The sequence below is a fragment of the Salvia splendens genome, chromosome 10, assembly GCF_004379255.2.
Source record: "Salvia splendens isolate huo1 chromosome 10, SspV2, whole genome shotgun sequence".
Lineage (NCBI taxonomy): Eukaryota > Viridiplantae > Streptophyta > Magnoliopsida > Lamiales > Lamiaceae > Salvia > Salvia splendens.
The window spans coordinates 11,607,060-11,633,369 of record NC_056041.1 but is presented as its reverse complement, the minus strand read 5'-3'; the positions used below and the strand labels follow the sequence as shown (position 1 = coordinate 11,633,369).

The 26,310-nt window shown below is 37.3% G+C and overlaps 3 protein-coding genes across 5 annotated transcripts; 1 reads left to right on the top strand and 2 right to left on the bottom strand.

Annotated features, from left to right (window-relative positions):
- Window positions 1-1,264: 1,264 nt before the first annotated feature.
- LOC121751369 (homeobox protein knotted-1-like 6) lies at window positions 1,265-2,701 on the top strand. The gene is made up of 4 exons (XM_042146100.1): window positions 1,265-1,668; window positions 1,781-1,891; window positions 2,037-2,163; window positions 2,464-2,701. The coding sequence occupies exons 1-4, from the start codon at window positions 1,519-1,521 to the stop codon at window positions 2,496-2,498; spliced, it is 423 nt and encodes a 140-aa protein (XP_042002034.1). The 5' UTR covers window positions 1,265-1,518; the 3' UTR covers window positions 2,499-2,701.
- Window positions 2,702-3,742: 1,041 nt separating this feature from the next.
- On the bottom strand, window positions 3,743-7,810 carry LOC121751948 (NF-X1-type zinc finger protein NFXL1-like). Its single transcript, XM_042146784.1, has 2 exons — window positions 7,615-7,810; window positions 3,743-7,424 (listed from the first exon to the last, which is right to left on the bottom strand). The coding sequence occupies exon 2, from the start codon at window positions 7,375-7,377 to the stop codon at window positions 4,024-4,026; it is 3,354 nt and encodes a 1,117-aa protein (XP_042002718.1). The 5' UTR covers window positions 7,378-7,424; window positions 7,615-7,810; the 3' UTR covers window positions 3,743-4,023.
- Window positions 7,811-8,481: 671 nt separating this feature from the next.
- On the bottom strand, window positions 8,482-21,337 carry LOC121751516 (protein transport protein Sec24-like At4g32640). Of its 3 annotated transcripts, none has more exons than XM_042146264.1 (26): window positions 21,094-21,335; window positions 20,931-20,992; window positions 19,866-20,801; window positions 17,459-17,671; window positions 17,243-17,317; window positions 16,999-17,097; window positions 16,592-16,703; window positions 16,046-16,173; window positions 15,231-15,350; window positions 14,812-14,889; window positions 14,505-14,582; window positions 14,231-14,323; window positions 13,976-14,030; window positions 13,797-13,873; window positions 12,989-13,060; window positions 12,801-12,884; window positions 12,500-12,619; window positions 12,322-12,390; window positions 11,799-11,876; window positions 11,485-11,623; window positions 11,093-11,257; window positions 10,197-10,342; window positions 9,935-10,114; window positions 9,523-9,611; window positions 9,392-9,423; window positions 8,482-8,992 (listed from the first exon to the last, which is right to left on the bottom strand). In XM_042146264.1, exons 3-26 carry the CDS (start codon window positions 20,697-20,699, stop codon window positions 8,886-8,888), a joined length of 3,243 nt encoding a protein of 1,080 aa, XP_042002198.1. In that variant the 5' UTR covers window positions 20,700-20,801; window positions 20,931-20,992; window positions 21,094-21,335; the 3' UTR covers window positions 8,482-8,885. The 3 variants fall into 3 exon arrangements, with proteins under 3 accessions (XP_042002198.1, XP_042002196.1, XP_042002199.1); XM_042146262.1 differs by having other exon boundaries at window positions 14,812-14,892; window positions 21,094-21,334; XM_042146265.1 differs by lacking the exons at window positions 8,482-8,992; window positions 9,392-9,423; window positions 9,523-9,611 and having other exon boundaries at window positions 9,935-10,070; window positions 14,812-14,892; window positions 21,094-21,337.
- Window positions 21,338-26,310: the final 4,973 nt, after the last annotated feature.

Here is a 26,310-nt window from a genome sequence, read left to right as displayed (position 1 = left end):
TTATAATCTTATTTCACCACATATATATGTTGAAAACTTGAAATTCTGTATTCTATATTGCAAGATGCCTACTTTTAGTGAAGATCTTTTCAAGTTGTATGCATTATAGTGTAAATTTAGGGTTAATATGGAAATGAGTAAGATAGAGAGCTATGCACTTCCCTCAAAAAAAGGAATAAAGGTATAAGGCTGACAGTGACACAATTTTATTTCGTTTATAAAGTTTTATATAACTAAAATCTATGTGACTATAAATATTTAATTATAAGCAGCCCATTCAACTTGTGTTCGAAATTCTAATTCTCTTCTTCGTTGAGTTACTGTTATATAAACACAATGTTGCAAATTGTTTTTGTAGTTTTTCTTTAGATTGCGCTCATAAATAATCTTTGTATTCCATTGTAATAAACAACTATGACATTTCATGAAATGAGTTGCAGAAAGTTGACACATTCAACCAAGTTTTTTTTGTGGGGAATCTTATGGTACGATATATTTTTGTCATTATTTACATACACCTGTATTTGTATGCATTTAAAATATTTTCATTTATTCTTGGATAAAGAACTCAAAATATGAAAACTACACACTATATATAATACTCTCATGTCCCATAATAGATGATATACTTGAGAAATAACCTAATAGCACGAGATTTTAGGAGATTGTATTATTTTGTGTACAAGGTGGAAATACGAGAGAGAGTTTTTTCTAAAAAAATGTGACATCTTTTGTGGGACAAACTAAAAAGGAAAGTGTGACATTTATTATGAGACGGAGGGAGTAGTATTAAATATAGTGATTCCTGAAATTTACCAAATTAACCAAATATTTTTCTCACATCGATATTCATTTAGCTAATGGGTAGAAGAATATTTTTTGTGAATTTGTAATAACAATAAATGAAATAAATATTTACTCATCCGCAATGCAGCGTTAGAACCATATATTGAAATAATAATTAATAAAGGCACAACATGCATATGATCATTCTTAAAAGATAGTAACTCGAAATGGACAAATTATATTACTATACATTTACCAAATGTAGTAGTAGTATTTAAAAAATGAGGAATTAAAATAAGGAAAATGCCCATGTGTAAGCACAGTAGCAATTCTGAAATAATTTTTTTGGGGGGCCATGAAAGTAGAGAGAGAAGAGAAGAGTCCAAAGAGAACAGTTAAAAAAAAGAAGTGAGAGGGAGAAAGAAAATGGGGATTTTGAAGTCTCCAAGAAACCTATGAAATGTATCTTTCAATTTCAATAGTGTTAATGGTGAGGCAAAAAGCTCACTCAACTCCACTCTCTCTGTCTTCTTCTGACTGATATAATAACTCAATGCATTCATCACTCATTCAATACTCCCTTCCAAATCATCTTTTTATTAAACCAAATCACTTTTTATTTATATAGGAGTAGTAATTATAATTATGAACAAATCTATTTAGCTATCTATAGACTATATATATGTATGGTAAGTAAAAGGTTTCCATAGTTGGGAGTTGTGGAAGTTATAAATGGAAAGAAAACAAGGTGGTGAAGAAAGGGTGCAGAACTCAAAGATTACTATAAATGGAGATGATGAGAATCTGTCTTTGCTAAAGAGAGAAATTGCATGCCACTCTTTGTTTAGCCTCATGGTTGAATCTCACCTCAACTGCTTGAAGGTCTCTCTCTCTCTCTCTCCCTACTTCTAATTAAGGGTTTTTGCTTATCCAAAGAATTTCCTACTATATATGGATATATCTATATTTAGATTTAATTTTCATTTTTTTCCAGCTATGTTTAGGTAAAATGGAGAATAATGAAATAAATAATCCAAGTGCTGCACTTCCAAACCAGCATGCCAACTTATTCACAGCTGATCGATCAGAGTTGGACAAGTTTATGGTATCACAATTTTCATGAATTTCTAATATATGTGTAGTTAAGTACTACTAGGTTGTTTATATATATCCTTTTGTCCTTAGCTATACGTCTATGATAAGTGTTTTGAATTATAGTATTTTTTTTATAAAATAAAAACGTGGCGCAGGAGGCATATTGTGTGACTCTAAAGAAGCTAAAAGAAGAAATGGAGGAACCTCAACAAGAATCTATGGAATTCATTAATATAATGTATTCTCAACTTGATGACCTTCTACTTGACACTCCTTCCTCCAGTAAGATTATTTTATTCCAATTTACACTCATTTTATCTTTTCATACATGCATACATATATACATACATCGTCTTTTTGCAGGTTAGTTTTAGGATTTGTATCATATACTTCCATTTAGTTTGCACCTTTTTTAGTTTATTTTCTTTGGTTTTTTATGTGTCCATACGATCTAGAAGTATCTTGATCTGACAAAGGCTTATTGATTTGAGGCTATGAGATTATTATTAATTAGATTAGATGCATTATTTTTTTCATTTGATATACACCAGAAAACAAATGATGAGTTGTATTTTTGTGTAGGAGGCAGCGAAACTCTAAGGTCGGACGAAGAGTAGAATAATATTAAGTAGTTATATCAAAGGTTTGCAATCAAATTCAGACAAAAAACAAAAATAGATTATGTTTCGGATCCAGAGTTGAAGTTTTATGTCTTGGTGGATTGATTGACTTGTGGAACTGAAACATGTCCTGTAACTATAACTATTTTGGTTTATTTTATTGTATTGTAGTATTATGTTTGTGTTTCTTCCTTCCTAAATTTGCTTCACGGTCCGGAAAAACCAAAATTACATTATTTTTAACAATAATATGTATCAAATTAATAAAATAATTTTGTCAAGTGGCTTTAAAGCGAATATTAATTGGATAACATTTATGTGTTCTGGAAATTGGTAAACATATAAATGCTAATAAAGATAAATATAAATACAACATATAAATTCTAATAAAGATATTCCGTGCTATATTGTAGTGTATGGATCTCAATAGTGATGCATGTTCGCCAATTCATTATGATTATCACATGTGTATAAGTTTGATATGTATTGATGAAATAAGACATTAGATTGATTTGAGATATAAGATATTTTGTCTATGGTTGAAAAATCATGGTGTACACATGATTTTTTGGCATACCATATATAGTGTTCACCTTCGGAATGTGACAGACAAATAAATCAATTTTTATTGCCATGTGAATGGGTGACCCACAGGCCGATTTGTGTGGAGACGAGTTGCTTCAACAATTTATTCATCTACTGTCTCGTGTTTGCGTAAACCTACACATTTTCTTTTTCATCAAAATATGACAGAAATAGCAAATCGCATCCCATATTCTATATGATTTGAGGACAGTTTAAATCATTTTTTTACCATACGATTGAAATATAAATGCCAGTCCTATTAAAGATTAATATGAGCAATACACAAAATATTATCTTGAAGGAATCACAATTATCAGCTATAGTTAAACAAGAATCATAGCATAGTTAAATAGCAGAAATAACATAAAAAAGATATTCACTCCGTCCCGCTTTAGCAGTCCCAGTTACTTTTTAACACTCGTTTTGTAAAAATGATATAATAAATAATTTAAGCAGAGAAATGGTAAAGTAAGAGAAATAATAATGTAGAAAAGAATCTTCACTATACTATTCTTTCTTATTTTACCATTTCTCCACTAAAACTATTTATTATTATTTTTACAAAACAAGTGGCGGGACGGAGGGAGTAGTATAATATTATCCAACTCGTACCAACTTGGTCAAGAAAAACGTGAATGAGGATCCACAGGGAGAGATTGTTCAAAAGAAATGAACCTTTTCATTATCATATTTTTTTTTCAAGAAAATCACAAGCCAGCACTAAAATTGCCTGCGAAAATGTCTATATAGGCAGGGCATGCAATTTAGCCTAGACGATTGGGTAATGGTAACTAATAAACAAGACAACCAACAATAAGGATGAATTTGAGGGGAGAATTCAAAATGCTGAACCTCCTGCTACCAAAAGATATACTTACTTCCATCTCCCATATAAGCACTCTAAATGCATTACTCGATGTTCACACGCCATGCTCACTCAATCATAGGCATTCTCCCAATCGTCCACCACATCACCAGACCCACTGTTGCTCATGCCTTCTGGCTGCAATGCTGCTGCATTCAAGCTAGACTCCTCTCCCGTAGAAGATGACAAGTTCAGAGGAGTTTCTGGCTGTTTCTGACGATTCTCCGTTTTTGTAGAAGCATCGGATGATTTTGAACTGCTTCCCGATTGCAGGACACTCCAGCGGTTGCTTGAAGAAGCAGTTGGAGCTTCCTTATCTTTCCAGTGATGCAATTTGGGATCAGCTGCATTAGCAGACCACTCCTCAGCTCCTCCCCGCGAGCTTTCCTTGTGCTCAGAGTCCTGCAGGACAACCTTCTTCCAAGGGTTCTCTTTCAGGGCTGCTCCAGATGCAGCATCTTTGGAAGCCGCGGAAGATCCCCACGCCCCAGCGCCTGAAGTCATTACTGACGCCCCCCCATTCTGAGGAACTGCAACAGCACCGTAATACACAGACCCCTGATCCAATCTCCTCATAGCAGTTGCTGCTCTCCCTGGATCACTGAAGACAGCTAATGCATTCTTATCGTTCAACCAAACCAATTCACATTCCCCACCGAACCTCAATACCAGTGCACTGACATCAGCTTCCCTAGGTAAATCAAATAAAGCCACAACAAGCCGGGGATCCATGTCCACCAGGGGATCAAATATCGGCGGTTGCAACATGTTACCAGGATTGCATGACTTAACACCAAGCATACGAGCTGGGGCTTTTGACTTCGGCGTGACATGAACAATGACAAATCTCTTTGGCTCCCATCCAGCTGCATTGACAGAAAGTTTCCACCTTTCTGCAACCAGCCTCACTGCATCTCTTTTTTCCTTGGTCATCACAGAGAACACATGGACTTTAATAGCATTTAACCCACCCCTGCCCCTACCAAGGACCAGGTACCTGCATCTCTCTTCTACGGACAAGACCCACTTAGGATCACGCCTCAGGAGGTCAGAAAGCACTTCAGAAACAGATGCAGCATCACCAAAGTGAAGTGCATCCAAGGTCGGGGCAGTAACACCAAAAGCATCAGCAAGAACCTTTTTGCGCTCCACTTTTGCGCATTCATCATCACACATTAGCTTCCTCGAACCAAGTGGAATTTTCTCGCCATTTTCTTCAACAGGTTGTAGAGCTGCTGGCAACTTTTGTATTATAGAAGCTTCAAGAACTGTATCAGCACTATATCCTCCACTACTGCCACCAGCATCACAAGGAACTGTTGCATTTACTCGGCCACAGGAGCAAGAGATTGTGACGGGAAATTCGCATCTTACATCAGGACATGGAGTGGCAGGGTGACACATAGCTGTGCAAGTATGCCTACAATCTCTCCTCGGAGCACCACATGTTTGCCTACAAGATGTTCTCAAGCTCGTACTTGATGCAGCAGAAGAATCACATGGGGCTGGATGACAAGTTCTGGAGCAAGCATGTAAACCACACTGCCTCGTCTTTCCACATAGTTTATTGCATCTAATATCTTTTGATCCACAAGGGATACTGCGAAGAACAACATGTCCACCCACACATTCCTTGGGGATAGGAACTGTGCAAGGTGGACAGTCTCCAAAATGGCAGCTGTGTGAAGATGGATGGCCACAAGGCTGAGGAACTGAGCAGGGGTACTGACATGAAGGTGGAGGTGTACCACAAGGCAATGGGGGAGGAATAGAAGTTTGACCACAAGCACAAGCCAAGTCGGTGAAAATTGTCTCCAGGCAAGGAGGACAATGACCACTGTGACACAGTGATATACAAGAATGCTGACCACACCGTAGCTTCTTCTCACATGGCATTGTGCACAAATGTGGGTTTCCATCAACCACGGAAGAATTCAAGGAGTTAGAGAGAGGACAGCAACGCTCACTGCATCGATGCCTGCCACAGCTTTTCTTCTGGCCACAAGGTCTATCACAAGTGAATTTTTCAGCACTTGGAGCAGTTCTGTAGCACTGTACAGCTCGAGAGGTCGACCCACACCGACATTTTTGGGTAACAAGAACATTACAGGGAGGACACGGCCCTGAATGGCACACACTCTGACAGTTATGCAGCTTGCAAGGCAGGGTCTTGCCACAATTCTTCGTACAAGTTGGAATTGGATCCAAACAACTCTGTCTTTCCTCATTTAAGCTAGTCTTACCACAGCAGCATGCCATAATCTTTCCTGGCAGCAGCTCACATTCCCCACATGGACCTGGATGACAAACTTCTAGGCAAACATGGTTTCCACAATTCAATTTATTCTCACAAGATAAGTTGCATGAGAATAAACCATCTTGGTCATTAATTTCTCCCTTGACAGCCATATCTCCACAAAGAAGAACCTCAACCTTTTTCCTACAGAAACAAGAAGCATTAACAAGGACCTGGCAAGGATCACATGGCCCCACATGACAGACTCTTTCGCAGCAATGCCGACCACAGTCAAGAAGCTTTTCACATCTCTTCCTACAAGTGAGAACAGACTTCCGATCGGAGCATCTCGTGGTGATAACTTGCTTCCCACAAGGGCACCTACGGGGAGGAGCAAAGGCCTTACAAGGAGGGCAAGGCCCAGGATGGCACTGCAGAACACAAACATGAGGACATATATCCTCATCACTCAGGCCACTACCAGGAAGCTCCCTTTCCAGTGGTTTACTGCAAGGCTCTCCACAAGAATGTGGAGTCAAATATAAATCTGAAGGTGGATCTGGTCTCTTGCCACAAAAGCAGATGTATCGAATCTCCTTAGCCGACATAAGCAGCACTGATTGGCATCCAGGGCAACGCCAATTGGTACCCTGATTTTTCTCAGCCAACAAATCAACAGAAGTAGGAGCTCTTGCCCATTTCTTTATGCAATTCAGGTGAAAAATAGAGTAGCAGCTAGAGCACGACCATACGGGTGCAGACCTTCGAACCATGTCATAACAGATCATGCACTCAACAGATCCCTTGGAAAGCTTATCCTGGATTTCCTGCACCAGTTGGGGTATGTTAACCCCCTTCATCATCCTACCATTGTCGTCCCTGAAATGCTTCCTCTCCACCTTCTCTTTCTCCCTCTGAACAACATGCCGGTGGCCAGGGTTTCCTCTTGATGCACCATGGACCCTATTCCGGTTCGGAACAATAGGATGGACGGGCCTATCGACCAACGCCCCACCATTTCCACTCTCATTCTGGCCAGCACTATCAGCAGTAGCTGGTGGAACTTCCACGGAGGCAACAACAGGCGCAGAGCCCCGAGGGACCCACTCACGACGGTTGTTCCGAGAAGAATTGTTGTTTCTAGGCCGATAATTATTGTTCTCCCTCCGGCTGTTTTGCTCCGAGCTCATGTTCTGATCAAGAGATGCCAGACTACTATCCACCCAAGCTCGGATAACTACAAAGCGAAATCGCATAGAAAAAATCAGAAATAATTCCAACAAGATAAAAAAAACGAATACCGCAACAAGAAACAATCAATACGAATCGCAAGCCATGGAAATGAATTTTGTGATTAAAAGCACCAATTCGTAAAGCAAAATCCGAATCAAGAAACGCAGAAAAACATCTGGGAAATCGCAACTGACCTGAAGAGACAACAGATAAATGGAAACCACAATCCAATCCGATGGAAATGTAATTCTCCGATGCGAGGATGGTCTTTGTAAGTGGTGAAGCCGATTAATGGAAAGATTTAGGATGAATTGATCGGAATTGAAATTTGCAGAAGAAGGATATATATATAGGGTTAGATGCGTGCCGCCCAAAACAGCGCAGCGCAAGTAAAAATGGTGGAAATCGAAATAAGAAACTACGCAGAAGGTAGGTACAAACACCGCCTTGTGCAGCTATTGGGCTTTGGGCCATTTCGCTTTTCACTCGGCCCATCTCAAGGCCGTATCAAGTTTCAACCCACATTTATGTGGCAGTATATTCTCTAAAATTTAATTTGATGAATATCTTATTGCAATGAAGCACGTTATCATTAATTATGCTTTTATATGCTATGATAATACATTTTGTATGATAATGTTAGATCCAGATCATACAAAGATTATTGACCTAGACTGAACCTCTTGATAGGCTTTAACTAATAAATTCATATTATTGGTATTTTTTCATATGTATAATATGTTCTTCACTTAAGGATATATTAAAGCCAGTGATTTATCATAAGAAATGAAATACCTTTTCTCACTAAAAATACTACTATTCGTTTATCCTATTAGATGTTTGTTACTTAGGGTAGGGGGTCACATCTCACATGACTAAAATCTAAGATAGTTTGTTCAAGCACGACAAAATGTCTATTTAGATTGGATTTCCAGAAAAATTGCACCAAACAATCCTTAAGAAATCTTGCATAACTTAACGCCACCACATGTAAAATTAATTAATTATCATCTTTCATGGTTTAATGTAAGTGCAATAAAATATTTCTAAATACAAACGACTAAATACAAAAATCACACAACTCCATGAATATTTTGATGAGTTAGAAGTGTCCTACTTTCATCAATTGTGTACCTTACAACAAGTTGGATCAACAAAGACCACTAATCTAAATAATTATACAACATTATGTGTTTTACATCTCAAAAGACAATGCAGCAAAAGATTATAGATAGGAATATATCCAAAAACCTGAAACCAACTCCTTTTTTTTTAGTTTATTTCTATATCTTTTCTCTATCAAGAAACCCATCAAATGTAATGATTGTCTAAACAAAATTATAACCTCCAAACCTCACTCGAAAAGGAAAGATGTATTTGTCGAGATCTCCCAGTGTCGCAGCAAACATCAAGATTCATCTCATGTGTTCTTCTCTTAGGTGTCAAAACTTTTGCCAGTAGCTGATCAAGCCATTTTACTCTGAATCTGTCGGTGAATGTGTATTAGATACTCGACGTATGACAACCCATTAGCCGTCTTGTCTTCAATCAGGTACGAGAAGAACGTCATCCCTGCAAAGAAAAATGAATCATTAAAAAGGACGAGAGGATGTAAAACTAAACAGCAACATGCGAAGTCCTGCTAGTAACAACATAAACAGTACGTTTAAACTACTATCGTTATTTAGCACCAACGCCTCTATACCATTACTAGGGAAAGAAAATAAGACTGATTCACTAATTACTAGACACTCCAATAGATCCCAAGATCCTCTCTTCTAGTAGCAGAACATCCTATACTTTTATTATTAATCTAAATTATATTTTCTTGACTCCACTAATTTCCCCATAATGGTAAATCCCTTCTTTCTCATGGAATTTCAGGGTCTTTGGAAGGAACTCAGATGGTTTGGAGCATAGGTTGTGAAAGAGACTTAAGCTAAGGTGAATGTGAATCTGCGAGGAGCTAACCTGATGGATCCCCCTTTTTGCACAGTCTCAAGCTGCAGAACAAGAAAGAGAGGAGAAAAGTTAAGAAGTATGCAAAAAGTAATAAAAATATTATATGAACTGGTAGACCAACAACGAAAACTTGTTTTTACCGTAGGTAAGAACATCGTTGGCGCCTTATCTCATTTACAATGTCGTTCAGCTTCTTTGACAAGGGATTATCATATTGCTGCAAAATGAACTGAAGAAAAGAAAAGGCCATAAGTACTCTCCCTTCTTTCCGAATAGAAGATTTAAGCATAACTAGTTACTGTACTACCGTTGAACCTATTTTTTCCTTATTGGCAGTAGAAAAGATGATGAGCTCGGTGATTAACAGCGACAAGTATGAGAAAAGGGGAACATCTATAGTGAATCCTAAAAATTGAAAGATCTACGAGTAAAAGCTATTCAAACAAATGAATGTGTGAAAACTTATGTAGTATATGACTTTCATCACATTTTCAAAATACAGAAATTCCAAAAAACTAGAGACACTGTGCACCCAGATTCATATGGCAGTACCTGATTAGGAATATCTTCAAGTGAAGAAATGCCGAACATCTGTTGCAAAATATTTGGCTGAACATTTTCACCCAAATAAATCAAACAATCCACTCCATTCTCGAGAAGATATATTCCTTCGGCAGCAATGTGCTCACTGGAAAGTGGAATCGGAACAGGAATAATGGAATCATCTAACTCCTGAGAAATCAGCATGAAAAATGACAGAGGAAATACATAAAACAAAACCAATAAAGATAAATATGTCACAAAATCTTCGTACCTTCTCATTAAGGTCGTGAAGTGCTATCATTCTAGGGTACACCAATGGGATCACCAAAGGAGTAGGTAATGGTGAGACATAATTAATCCAGACAGACCTATCATCAATTCTTCCATCAGGCCATAATCCAGTGGATTTGAGTAAAGCTGAAAAAGGCATGACAGATCGTTAAAACAAATATGAAACTATCGAAAAGAAGACTTTAACCACTCAAATAAGATACACATGCTGTGTATAATTCAGAAAAAGAGTTTAAAGGCAGCACTCATTGGACACGTGTAAAATTCAATCACATGCCAGAAGAAGTTATGTTGTGCCATTTTACCCTGTATTAAGAATTGTTTTTCAGGGATCCTAAGAGAGGTCTTCATTTATCAAAAATGGCATTTCATTCTGAGAGTATCCTCTCATTTCTAGTTTTTTTGACAATTTAACGCAACTAACTCTCCAATGCAATTGTGTGAAAAACTACACAGCATCCAAAACTCCATATGCAATTAAATGAATAACTGCATTTGAGAGAAGATTAATTCTTTACTTCAAAATATTAGGGGATTCGACGAACGGATAACTACCATTGTTAGATTTTGTATTACATATACTACATACTTATGATAGTTTGTTTTGGCTTTATTACTTTGATTTACTTTCCTGGAATAATTTTACCTCTGTATATACTTGCATAATTCATGTAGATGAATACAGATCATGTGTTCATTAAAACACGTTTCCACATAGTTTTTAAACCATTAAATGCAAAAAAAAAAAATGTGTAACCAGGAACTTGGGGGGTCTGAATCACATGAAGTGTTCACGAATTTACTTGGAGCATGGGTTATATGTCTCTAGCAAGAGAAATTACATAACATATAGTTAAAAAGAAACTTAGAATGTACCTAGTGTATAGAGAGGCAACATTTTAAGAGCCTCGGGCAGAATAAGTTGTCCGGCTGATGACACCGTAGCACAGAACTTCCGGTATGAGTATAAAATGTTGATGCAAACATTGGTAGCTTGATCCCTCACTTGTGCAAGATGAGCTGAAGGAATCTCAATAGCAGCTGTCACATAAGATATGACGAAGTAAAATAATCAGGGAAAATTTTATGCTATATATCTACATGAAGAGAACAATTTTGAATAACTGCAGAAGGAAAGGAGAAAGAAGATATAGCATAGGGTATAGGGAATGATTTGATAGTATTGCAGCTGCCTCCAAGTAATACAATATAGATAAAATCAAACAAACTTAATAAAGCATCTCAGAAAAACTATAATACCAAATTACCTTGTTTTGTGATACATGCAAATTGGGTGTCTAGATCAGCAGAGCGGAATAGATTACTGAGCATGTTGGTGCAAGGCAGGGACAGTGTGGAAACTCTGATTCTTCTTTGTCCATATACAGTGGTGTAAAGAAGAGCACACTAGACAGCATAATCATACAAAGTGATTGGATGAATAAGGATTAGAGAGAGAGAGAGAGAGAGAGAGAGAGAGAGAGAGAAATGAACATAGCTACAGAAACTTTTCCATGAAAAAAATTATAATTTGTAGGCCTGAGATAAATGATATAATTAGATGGAATTCCAGCAGTAATACCTGAAAAGCACACTCAAAGCCTTCCTGTAGTTTATCATCATGCTTCAGGGAGACCATTATTGTTTTGTCACAATCAATCTGGCAAAATGAAGATAAATAGCTTGAAACAAATCTGATGAAGAAACCAAATGTGCAGCAGCAATATAAATCTAGGTCTCATAATAAAGATTCTTATAAGAAGAAAAAATTAGTGCGACACCATATGTAGCAGCAATCCATGTTATGTTCATGGATTTAAAGGAAAGAGTTTATAGAACATCATAGTATAAACCACGGAGCCACTTATTCAGCATTTACACTATTACATAAAGTGACAACATCGGCACAAACAAAAGTAACCACTATGAAGCTTGCACAGAAAAAGCTGGAAGACAGATATAGACTTGAAAGAACAAGAAACTGTGGTGAACTTCAGAACAAGTTAAAAAAATAAACTATAGTGAAATTTACGTCAATACTTTAGAATATTTTTTGCGCACATATCCTGTGTGTGTGTGTGAGAGAGAGAGAGAGGGAGAGATACCGCAGGTAGATCAACATCAGTTGGTATGCGCTTACAGAAATTTCCGGAATATTCTTGAACTTGAATACCCTATCCAGGAAACAATAAAATATAACCTAGCCTTCAACTCAAGAGCTGTTTGCAGAGAAATATTATTGCAAAAGTAGAAAGCTCAAAAACAGCACTTCTAGAACCACACCTGGCTACATCTAACACGCATCACTGCCTCAAACCCTTGGGGCCTTGTGACGTTCCACCGAAGATCATTGTACAGCTTAGCAGGATCAGAGCGGGCAGAGAAAGGATAATAGTAGTATACCTAAAGAAGTAAATTACAGATTCAGATTTTAACATAACACATAAACATCCTAAAGAATAATGCATATCAACATCGAAGAGACTGATAATCCATTAATCAAAGGTGATACAAATATAACACAGCCAAATATATAGTGGTCACTCATAGTAATCCTGTGATTCCTACAACATTATTCAATTACCTGGCCTCCAGTTGTCGTTGGAATAACAGAGAGAGAAGCAATATCCACATACATTTGCGATGTAATAAACAAGTCAACACAGACCTGACAGTAATGAAAACAAGAGGGAATAAGCTGCCTAGGATTCTAAACAAAAAGATGATACTGTCAGTATCATGGGTTCTCAAAATGAGAAACTTTAATGTCACCTGGTACTCTGCGAATTCTATTGCCATAGTTTTTAGAGTCTTATCAGCAGGCTGAAGCAATTTATGAGCCTCCTGAAAGCAAGCATCATTGCATTAGATGGAAATTTTATCACTTGGGTAATGAACTATCATAGGAATCAACCACCAAAGGTACGGAGTGAGATTAGTTTTTATTTTATTTAAATAAGTTGTTTTATTATTTTTTTGCACTGCCAATCTTGTACAGACTGAACTGCGTTTGTGGCTGTAGAAATAGTATATAAATATTAGAGAAGTCAATGTCATTAGTTTTGGTAAAAAAGAACACTATTAAGGTTAGTGACAACTTGCTGGAAGAATTCTTAAGGGAACCTCGCAAGTACACTCTAAATCTAAAAATAACTTCCTAACCCTGATAATAACCAACCAACCAGTACCAATATACTATACTCATCATCAGCCTTGCAAAATGATTCATAAAGTCTCAAATAGCTGGCCACCTCCCCAAACTTAAATAATCACAATTGAAGGGAAAAAAGCTAGCTATTGCACTAGACGTGTATTAAGATATGGAGTATAAAATACAAAGGAAATACATGATTAATTTGTTAACATTGTGGTTAGTGCACCCAAAACCAGCGATCAAGTTGCTGCATAGAAGAGAAGGGAACCAAATACTACTATTACACCCAAATGGACCAGGTGCAGCGTGAGAAAGAAAATTATAGATGGCATCAGGAAAAGGAAATGAGTATCAAAAAAGGCATTAAGAAAATTAGGAGTATGATAATATCAGTCCTGACAATGCAAATATATGCAGCATTAAGACCTTTTCTCCCGCTGACATGTTGCTTCTGCCTTCTGCCTCTCGCGCAGAAAGGGATCCGATACCAGCTGACGGCAAAACTGTAATACAATAAATTTTAGTACACTAGCATGACCGGCAGAGGTTTAAGGCAGTGAGTGTACATGCTCAAAAAACTAATACAGTCATATTTGTCAGCTTACCTGACTGGAAAACTAAAAGTTTGCCACCAGTGCTTTTCATTGCCAAGAAAGCAGCCTAGAGTAAGAAATATGACAATAAGATTCGAGTATCATGAGGTCTGTGTACAATTCAGAGTTTTCATATACAAGGTGATAATTATTAAACATAATGTACTTATCACTTCCATCCGCCTGTTCATTATAGCCAACAACTAAATGACAGCAAACAACATATGTTAAAAAATACAAACTTAGAAAAACTTCATGTGTCCATACCTTCACAGCAGCACCAAGAGCTGAATCAGCAATTCTATTACTCTCAAACATTGTAGGAATGTTGTCAAGCAGCATTTCTAAATGCTCACAGCACTGCATTCACCGAAAAAATCCCATCATTTGGGAATTTTGTGCAATAAAAAAAACAGTAATTTTTCTCCAGATCATAAATAAGGTTTTTTTATGCTTTAACATTTTTGCTGGTTTTAGGTGTCGTTGGGGGGGAGTGTACATGATGCAAAGAACATATATCTAGAAAAGTAATGATACTAACCTCAGAAAACTGAACAATAACGTCACTTTCCAGTGGAGTATAGACATCTTGAACATCAGGAACAATTAGCATCAATGGCTGAAACAAAAAAGGAAGTAATTAATGCTAAGCATCCACTGCACTGACTGAAGCCAACGTGACTACCACATGTGGCTCCTAAAATGTTCAAGTTGAAGACAAACACAAAAACGACTAACACAGAACATAATAATTTTACACCCAAATTGCCAAGTAAGAGAGTAAATAACATTCAAGAAACAGATAAAATGTTTATTCATTCACCAGAAAGATAAATTTTTCCACCAACCTGCTGCGAAGCTCGTTTTAGGTTGTAAAAGTGGATGGTGGAATCAAACGTAGCAATACCCACCATTGTTCGAGGACCCTTCTGCATGGAAAACACAGTCAATCCACGTTGATTTCTCTCTCTCTGATAATAAGCAAAGAACCCTCAGGTGGTCCTCTTAACTCGGTTCAAAATTATACTCCACCTTCCCCAAACTAATTTTTGGAACAAAGCCCCTAAACACTAGAAAAGTGGTTAAACCAATCATGCTTTTACATTCACAGCTCTTACAAATTCAATATCTCCTGATTTTGTTGATACACCCACCCCCTAAGTTCCTCATTAAAGCAAGAAACAATTAGAGGCTTTAATTGATAATTGACCAGATGAAGGCCAACAAATAAAATGTTATCACAAGAGAAGTACAGGCATGAACTTACTGGAAGATCGGCTATCACTTGTTTGATGGCACTGCAAGCCGCTGCAGTTGCACCAGTTTGTGTAGCGTTCATTGATACATCAATTAAGAAGAAAAATACAGCAGGCATTGGATCACGCACCTGAAATAACATAAGCAAAACGTGAGACACAGTATAGAATAACGAAGTTCTGTGTCATGGATAAATAAATGCAACAGAAGCTCAGTTGACCTACACAATAACAGGCCGAAAGTAACTCAACAAAATATTGTAAAATATGTGACACTCTCAGGCTTCATTATTGTAATACAAAATAAGAGCAAATAAAGCCACCATTATAGATTGAACAGAGGATTATTTTATCATAGACCCAGATTAATTTCTCATTAGATATAATATATTATGAAACTAATGCGTCCCCCCCCCCTTTTACCCACATGTGTCATACATGATAAACACTAATTAAATCTTTGCACACGATTTTACATATGGATGTACTTGTTACAATAATCAGGTTGTTGGCAGAGTCTCAAGAAAAGTTGGCTTACACAAAAAAAATACTATCACAATCCTTTGTAGAAGAACTACTGATGTTTCTTCTATCAAATAATACAGTTATATACCTTATTCCTCAAATAGGAAACTATGCCCTAGAAAGTTCAAATCATAAAATGGATACTCATTTATGGCATTTACAAGTGTGCTACTTAAAAGACATCTAGCATAATGATTGGTTCTAATTAGCTATAGAATCCTACACATGATTTGCAATAAACAATAATTTCATCCAATTCAATACTTGCTGGATCCAAATCTAGGAAATACGTGGCATTTACCATATACTCCTTAGAAGCAATAAATTCAACTGTTCCTCGACATAGTTCAGGCCTTTCATCAGCATCTCTACGCCGACCATCTGGACCTAAGTTGCAGTGATAGTCACGTGGAGTTTCATCCGTAAATCCTGCACCACAACCCAAAAACAATGATAAAGTAAAAGACAGCAAAAGAGGAAGAGAACACCAGAACCCATAAATACTTGGCAATAATATATTATTATCATGCATACATGTGACCCAACGTTCGAGTTGAGACGAGCAATGTACATAGCAAATACTCCCGCCACCAATGTAATAAAGAACTTAGGTTCAAGCAATTATAGGTCAGGGTTTTGGCTTTTGGAAAACTCAATATATCTGCTCAGCCTCAATTATATTTAGATAATTCACAAGTTAAGTAGTTATTTCCATATTTTTCTGACTATGAATAAACAGACAATGACCACCCCATTGTATTTGACTTACAGAGTTATGCTAGTATAACTTATAAAAAAACTGACAAGTCACCAACCACCAAAAAATATAAGAAAGAGTACTTCTCACCACATAGGTTGCAAATGAAACGTCTTCCTTGATCAATAAACTTCACAAAAGGATTAATGTAACCTTTGCAACGTGAACATCGAACAGGACCACTTTCCCCAAAATCTACAACCTAGCAGTAATAAAACAAGAAATTAGAGTAGTTCAGCGCCTATAAAATTATCCTGACAAAGGTCATGTAACCCTCAAATCTAAAAATACCAAGTATAGCATGGAAATCATAGTCAAACATGTAAACTTTGCAGATCAACTTAAACATAGTTGGAACATATATCAGCTTCTTAGAATTTCCTTTTACAAGAGAACTGTATAATTTTCCTCGAGGATTAGAGTAACACCAAATTCTTCATTTAATAACAAGTTGACAAAAGAGACCAAATTTTGCTACCACAGAATACTTCACTTACATGGATAGGCTCCTCAGATGGATGTGGGAGAGCTAAAGGCTGGACCAGAAGAGACAGCTGCATTCCCGATGTAGATAGAAGGTCTACAGTTAAAGGAACCTAACATAACAAAGGGAGACACCATTTTCATTAGCTGTTCCAACTTAAGGAGGAAGTCACACACAAAAGGTAGAAAAGTAGTTTGAAACAATATGGGAAATAGATAGTCTTCCAAACAGCCAATGATGCATTTAAATACTTAAACCTGATTGATAGTACACCTCATGTAGCGTGGACTGCAATTTCCAGTGTCTTTAACTATATAGTCACTTGTTGCAGGCTTCACAAAGAAGAAATGGATGAGTAAAAAGGGGACTAATAAAGTCTAAACATTTGTCTTGCCAGGTTAACAGTGTGGAAAGGAAATACTTTTAAGTAAATATACAAGAATTAAACTAAATCAAAGCAAGAATATCATTACTGGTGGAGGGTTCGCCTGATTGCCTTGACGGGTCTCATGAACAATTACAGATCCACTCTGAGAAAGACGGGGAATCTGGTTGGGATCAATTTTAGATTGCCCTGTTTGGTTCAGAGACATAGACTGATTTGGAAGTGATTGTCCACCTGGTGGCAGTCCAAACATCCGTGGAGGCTGCTGCATAGACCCAAGAATAGGAGGAGGTGGAGTCACCTAGACATTAGCATAGATTTAGAGTGTAAAATGAAGTAGCTGATTAAGTGGTCCAATGTATGTGTCCAAATTCATATGCAACATCGTCCTCAATGCTTGTTTAAATGTGAAATCATCTATGTCATAATACTAATAGTTAACTCTACAGTGTGTGGCAAGACCATTCAGGTTTCAAGTCCAAAAAATATTACTCCTTCCGCGTTAATAGATTCATTTTTCCATTTTGGGATGTTCCATGATAATAAAATCGTTTCCATTTTTGGCAAAAAATAACACATTTTCTCTTTCCTTCTTTATTCTCTCTCCTACTTTATTATCCCTCCACTTAACACACTAAGCATTTCTTTCTTAATCTCCATGCCGAAAACAAACGACTCTATTAACAAGAAATGGTTGGAGTACATTCTTCTAACCTGGCATATAAAGGAGGGAGCTTGAACCAAGAGTGAGTTCTTTCTTCAAACAAACTTAACAATAATATAAAGCTGGCCCCAAAATTAACACAAAAAACAGACAGCATAGTAACTGTGCAGTTTATACAAGAACCATATTACATTACATCTTGAAGTTCAAACAACCTAAAACTGCAAGATATAATGTATGGATTCCTTGGTTGCAAGCAAGAGCCCTAAAAATAAAACTAGATACATTACATGCCCTAAAAGCAAGAAGAATGATATTGCACCAAGTCCTAGATCTGTGATATATAAAATACCACTTCAGTTAAACAATTTCTATGCGATTAGCTTTATAATCAGTAGAAAATATGAATTAAAGGATTGCCTAGAAACAGGGGATGAAATTAAAGTTGGAGGTCAGTAATCAAAGTACTCTTCCTTAAACTCTTTAGGGGCAAGCAAAGATTATTAAAAGAGAGCTATGCATACTGTCATTGCGGTAATTGCAATACTAGGTAGTTTTCTTTAGCTTCCTTCCCTCACTTTTTATAAGTCCCTTTCTCTTAAAATTTTTTATGTTTTCACTCTAAAATCATCATAAATATGAATTACACACATGCACAACTCTTATAGATTTTATGCTGATAAATTATTGATAAAAATAAGAGAAATTCAGCAAGAGTTTGAATAATCGTTTCCTATTAAAAAAGTAGAAGCAAAAGGCTGTCCCAAAATTTCATTAGAGTACAATCTTAGGAAAATGGTCATCAAATGATAACAATGATAACTTTTCAAATACACTGCTGTATGTCAATGGCACAAATGAGATAAGAGTTGGATGCAAAAGCATACTTGGAATTTATATTACTAGAGGCACAGTGGAAAACATCTCTACTACAGATTTTAAATTAACCATTGTCAAGCTGGAAGTACACACCAAAACCACACACCCTTAGAAAGTAGTATTTATGTAACATCTAAACAGCACAGGCCCCTCAAAGCCTTCATTTAGCATTTAAACAGGTTCGGACCATCAACTCCTCTGGCTATAAAAGTAAACTATCATGGATTGAAGAATTCAAAATATGAATAATACATGCATATGACTATGATCAACTTGTCATTTAAACCATGGTCATGGCTTGTTGTCAATTTACATAACCCTCAATCATAACTTGTTGGACAAATCTTGGATGCAAAGTACACACTAAACAAAGTTCCTAGAAAGACAAACACAAAGCTCATGATTTTAAAGTTCCTAGAAAGGCAAAACCTAAATCTTTATGCTTTCAATTTCAAACTCTAGTTATCCTACCTTTTGATTGAAATCTTGCACCATTATATACAGGACATGGATCACCTAGCTCCAGATATTACATTTTCTGAGAGAAGCTGTCAGAGCTGATTGTTTTTGTTATTCAATATCATACGCTCGAAACTATTCAAGCTGCTTCAGTAATAGAATCTGTTTTTTTATCATCACATATATAATGTAAATAGTTTAATTCCATAAAATGATAAAATTTAGTATCTGCTTTAAAATCTGCCAGGTTTTTTTCCTCTTTTCTATAGTAGAAGAAATTTGCACATGTAAGTGATACGTAGCACTTAAATCAGAAACAAAAAATTATCATTAGCTAAATTCAAGTGGGCAAGAACCGTGTATATTTCCATGATTTGCAAGTCAATCATAATGTATCAAAGCAGGAGAATGAATTATAATAGATAGTGCATAAAAAGTATTCAAAATATGATACTAGAATCATAGAAGAGTGGTACAAAATGATTAAACTAACCTGCTGTGGCTGTGCTGGCCATGTCTGCATCCCATAAGGAGAATTCATAGATTGATGCATGCCTGTATTTGGTGCTGAAAATGGGGATGAACCCATAGGAGGCACCATATTCCGTGGCGGGCCTGAAAATGGCGGTGCAGGTTGCCCAGAGGCAGATGATACAGCAGTAGGTGGACCACCAAATGTAGGGCGCATTTGCAGCGGCTGAGAAGAAGGCCTAGATGATAACATAGCTGGTGGTTGCGGAGGTCCAACTGAAGGCCTCGCCATACCACCCATTGCAGGAGGGAATGATGACCCACTTTGTGTCATACCTGGTGCAAATGTAGGCGGTCCATTACTAACTGGGCCAGAAGCATTTGCATGAGATGGAGTGGAGGGAGCTGATGTCAGAGGGGAAGACGGGTATGATCCAGGACGAGGACCCGATGCAGAAGGTGTGGGAGCAACAGGTCTACCAATGGATGATGGCATTGCCCCAGGTGGTGGCGGTCTTGATGAAAAGGGAGGAGGCTGAGATCCAGGCGGTGGACCAGTGGGTCTAGAAGAAACCATATTTGGAGGCAGGGTAGTTTGGGCAGGAGCATTGGGCGGTACCGGACCCCTTGGAAATACACCAGGGGGAGGTGGGCCTGGTCTGTTGCCAGCAAAAGCAGGAGCCTGTTGACCAAATGGTGTAGCATTCGGAGGAGGTCTAGGGGCACTACCACCAGCATTGTTCGGTTGCTGCTGATTAGGCTGATTAATTTGTAGGTTTTGCATATTATTAGCAAGGGAATTCGGGTTAAAATTCGGGGGGAAATTCCCTGGCCTAGGTCCTCCAGGAGCTGCCATCACTTCACCTACTCAGAAATCTTTAGTACAAAAGGATATACCAAAGATATGCACAGATCCTCCACAGAGTGAAATCTATCCCCAATCAAATCCAACTCAAGCCTACAAAATCGAAAAACCACATAGGCGGATGAGCAGCCAAGAAACAATCTTTTTAGCCAAATCACACACAAACACAAGTAACATAACAAAAAAAGAAAAACTAAGCAATAAAATTATATAAAAACATACGGTGAAGGCCGAATACCGGTCCGTTACAGGAAGAACCGACCGCTTTCCGACCAGATTCCGATCTGACTATGCAAAAAAGCAGAAAATTATATTATTGACAAGAATTGGAGCCAAAACCACATAAACAAATCAACATAAAACAACAGAATGGAGCCAGAGAAACCTAATTTTGCGCGTAAATTTGCATTACAGCTTTGGCAAAAGTGATTTCCGATCGATAGGTAATAGTTACAGATCGAAGTCGAGATTGATAGATAGAGAAAAATGAAACGCAAAGTGGTAAATTTCTGAAGGATCAAAGCAAAATTAACATATTACGGTTATAAAAATTTATTGAAATTTGCTGCTTTTACTTTTTTTTAGCCTTTATCATTTACCAGTTTTTTCTTTTTAGGTTTTTCAATAGGAGATGGATGATATGCAGTTAGTTCAGCAGATAATCTGTACGCACACGACATATTCAAGGCAGGCACGTGACTTTTTATAATCTAATGTAACTGGAAAAAAAAAAGACTATATTTGGATTTGTAAAATCCAATGTTTTAGGTTACTAGCTTTGGATTTGTAAAATCCAATCTTATAAGTAGGGATCGGCAGATCCGAATATATTTTAAATTGAATTTTTTAAATCTTTGATCGAAATCGGATTATATTTTTATTAAATTTTTAGATCAATTCAAATCGAATAGATCAATACCAAAATATCAAAAAATTGTAATCTATTTTTAATTTTATAACCCATACACATGTTTTTTTGAGTAGGTTGTCTAGTACAAGGTGATTAGCATTCAAAACGGGTACCCACGGACACCCAAACCCGATTTTGCGGGTACCCGTACCCGAAAACTTCAATATTGTATTATCCAATCCCAACCCGTATAGTTATACGGGTAACCCGATACCCGCATCGGGTATCCCAAACCCGCAGTTACGGGTACCCAAACCCGCAAGCATAATTTGAATTGTGTATTATATTATTCAATGGTATTATGCTTTTAGTTTTCGCTTATCATCAATGCTAGTCATCTAATACAATAATTTTATGTACATGTCTGTAATTCTAGAATGGATTTTGGGATTGTTGCTAGTTGCTACACTATGATTTTAGATTTGTATTTTGGTTACTTTGTTGTATTTGCATAATTTTCAACTATTAACTATGCACAAATATGGTGATTTCTCATCTCTTAAATATAATATGACTAACTATGAAATATAATGTAAATCCAAATTTCAAATAAGCAAACATGATAGAACATCAAGCATGTCTAAAATTAAATCACCATTCAAAAGTTTAATATAAACTTGAAACTAATTAACTAAAATAAAATATTTTAAAATCCTAACCCTAAAAATAACGGGTATACCAGCGTGGGTAGCGGGTATACCCATACCCGCAAAAATTTAAAACAAACTACCCGATCCCGCCCCGTTTCCCTTTGTCGTCGGGTATCGGGTACCCGATACCCGGCGGGTAGGAGGTCAGGTTGAGGGTTTCCCGATACCCGCTACCCGTTTCGACATCCCTAATTAACATAGTGTAACGTGATATGCATTATAGTGTTGTTATAGGATGATAATCAAAGTGTTATAAAATAATCACTGTTACAAAATAATCATCGTATAATCACAACAATATGATATAATCATATACATATGTTGAGCAAAAATTAATCATCATATTTGAGGAATTAGATTAATTTTTCAAACCAAATTTCCTACCAACCAAACTAGCCTGAAATGTAATATAAAAAAATAACACAACTTTCATCGATTATGCTTCCCATAATATGGTTACTTTGTTTGAATTTCATGATGTAAATGTAGAATCAAACCAAGTTCATTAAAGCATTAATGGTGATATAAAATTACGTTACCCTCTACATCTCGCCTCCACTCTCTAATTAATAGCCATAACACAAATTAATAGTAATCCAGATAGCTCAGTAATGCAATTGCCTTGCTAGTATTTATCTTTTATAAAGTTAAATCAATGTTACAATTGCAATACTCATTCTTGATCATTGGCCCAAAAAGAATTTGATACTCATTCTTGAAATTTATCATAGGTCAAAACAATGTTGCTTACTTGTTGATGTTCATCATTATTCATAAAACAAATCTACCAAAATTGAAACCTATTAAAAGAAAGATCGATTCTTTGGGATCCTTCCTTTCTTCAAACGGAAGGAACAGAGATAGAATCAGACCGATTCCCGAAATGCCTTTCTGGATATTCCTCAATGTCCCGGCTATTCACGGAACGTGAGGACTAGGAATTACTGATGTTTATTAATTGATGAAAAGTAAATTTTGCATATATTAGATGGTATTTTACTTCACTGCATCAAAGAGTATCTCATATGCGCCAATTGTCGACGCTAATATGAGTAAATTTATTAAGTAATTGTAAAAAATAATTGATACGTACAATAAAAAAGAAGAAAATATCAATCTAATTTGAACAGCCAATTGACACTTCATAGTAGCAGAATGGGCCGTTATTTTTAAGCCTAAAAACTTAGATATACTTCCAATATAATAAAACCGGCCCAACATTTATTACGAACTGCATAAAAAAGCACTCAATTTATTTTTCTTCAAATTAATGAACTGCAAACATTAAAACTTGTATTTGCATTTTATAATTGTATGATAACTTAAACATTGATTACACATATAAGATTCATATGAATTAATTATATATGCAAAAAAATGAAGTAAAGAGTAATGAACCCTATATTAAATTAAAGATGGATTACACTTCAGAAGATAATAAGGAAAATTAGAGTAAACCAAAAAAGAAAAAGATAATAAAAATCAAGACTTAATAAATTATTTTTGTAACAAAATATCATGGAGGATTTTCTTTTGCTTTTTTTTGGTATTGAAAGGAGAATGGGCAGCATAAACATGTCATATTTTTATTTGTTTCAAGTCCAAATGACAAGGGATGGGAAGGTGACGCTTCGGGTTTTAATTTTATTTTGAGTTTGGGGAAGAAATTGGTGGGGTGTTGATAGAATCCTATTTAAATATCTCTATGGTCATTTTCGAAGGGACATGCTGATAAGAGTCTATTATTATTATTATTTAGTTTAGATATATTAGGGATTATCATATCTTTTCTTATATTTGTTTCTTATTCATTAAGTTAGGGTAGTAGTTATAGTATTATAAATAGGAGAGCTTATTATCATTTTAATCAATCAAGGAAATACAATATTAATCTTTTGCCCAACGACGAGTTGAGAATTATCTTTTACTAAGATCTCGCGCTGCCCGACGGAGAGGAATTCCCGCGCACAGCCGGTTCTTGCTACCGCCGATCCTTCGTTAGGACGCCGGTAAAACGGGATACGACGTATGGTCGTATCATCTGGTGCTTTCATCTGTGTACTCATGAGACGATACAACAACAACGGTAGGCAAGGTTGGGGCGCAAACCGACCCGACTACTTTCCGAATGGCTCGTCGCGCCGTGATAACGCGATTGGTCGCCGAGACAACGTCGGTTTCAACCGACAGCAGACCGACGAGGGGGACCGTGAGGGTTGCCCAGCGGAGGATGCGAACCACGATGATTCCGTAGGTTATAAATTGGATCGCTTGTTAGATAGACTCGACAGATGGGATTCTTGGAGGGATAAAATGGATCGCCGGTTCGATAATCTTGAACCAAACCCCTACCGCAGGTATGATCAGCGAACAGGGTATGACGACGACGGTTCTGATGGTGACGGGGCACGACAGAGACGTGATTGGGAGAGGGGGCATCGCCCCAGAAACCCTAATTTTGGCACGCGTGACAGGCCGCAGAGATATCATCGCGAGGGGAGAAATCACAGGGGTTCATGTTGGGACCCACCAAGATATCAACAACATCGTCAACAAATAGACGGGTATGATCAGCAGTTTAATCGGCCAACCACTTGTTACGACCCACCACAGTCGTGGCAACCCTCTTGTTGGGAACCATCGCGAGGATATTCGGTTTATGATCAGTCACCACTGGGTCCGCCTAGTTGTTGGGATCCGCGCAATGACACGCCATGTGTGAGCATTGTTGGAGGTACTGGTGGAAACCCACTTTTGGCTGAACAAGCTGCAGAGGAGTCAAAGGAAGCTATTGCACTCTCTCAAGGGGTCGGATATGGTGTTTATAACTGATGGAATGTGGGGTGGTACAGGTTCTGGTGCAGCTCCGGTTGTTGCACAAATTGCTAAGGAAGCAGGGGACCTGACTGTTGGTGTTGTTACCTACCCGTTCAGTTTTGAGGGACGCAAAAGATCTACGCAGGCTCTTGAAGCAATTGAAAAGCTGCAGAAAAATGTGGATACACTTATCGTGATTCCAAATGATCGTCTTCTGGATATTGCTGATGAACAGACCCCCCTTCAAGATGTTTTTCTCCTAGCTGATGATGTTCTCCGTCAAGGTGTCCAAGGGATATCTGATATAATAACAATACCTGGTCTGGTAAATGTGGATTTTCCAGATGTTAAGGCAGTCATGAAAGATTCTGGTACTGCTATGCTTGGAGTGGGTGTTTCCTCTAGCAAGAACCATGCTGAAGCAGCAGCCGAACAAGCCACACTGGCTCCATTGATTGGCTCTTCCATCCAATCTGCTACCGGAGTTGTTTACAATATTATAGGTGAAAAGGAGGGAGATGAGGGCGTGGCCACTTACGATGAGAAAGTTCCCAACGATGCCGCTCACAATGGGGGCTCTAATCTTGATGTTCCAAACGACGAGGCCATAGAAGAGATCGAGAAGACCGACAATATGTCGCGGCAAGGGCTCGTCAGGGTATATGATGAGAAGATTGGCAAAGAGGAGGATACTGCAAGTATGAAGAAGGCGAAGCCAATGTATTTGAAAGATGTCGTTTCGAAAAAATTGATTGAGGCGGGTCCAGAGCTAAGTGATGAAGAGGATGGAAGTGGGGATGATGGAGAGAACAATAAGTTGAAGAGTTATTCGCAAGAGCAGGAGGAGCTGAGGAAGCAGATTGTGAAATCTCTGGAGGAAGGGAAATCGGATGATAATAAGGAGCTGCCACATGGAGGATTTATGAAGTGCTTGCTAGCCACAAAGACATTTAACATCGGGCTAAACTTGCCGGCAAAACCTGTTGTCTTCACGAATGTTCAGGAATTTGATGGGGATTACTATGTCAGGAGACGTTTGCCTATTTGGCGTGTGTTCGATCCAGGAGGAGACGCCTCACCAAAGTTCTGCTTCCGACTATCGTTGTTGCTTCGTAATTTTCACCTTGAGGACAAGGTGGATTTCAACCGGGGGAGAGTTGATAAGAGTCTATTATTATTATTATTTAGTTTAGATATATTAGGGATTATCATATCTTTTCTTATA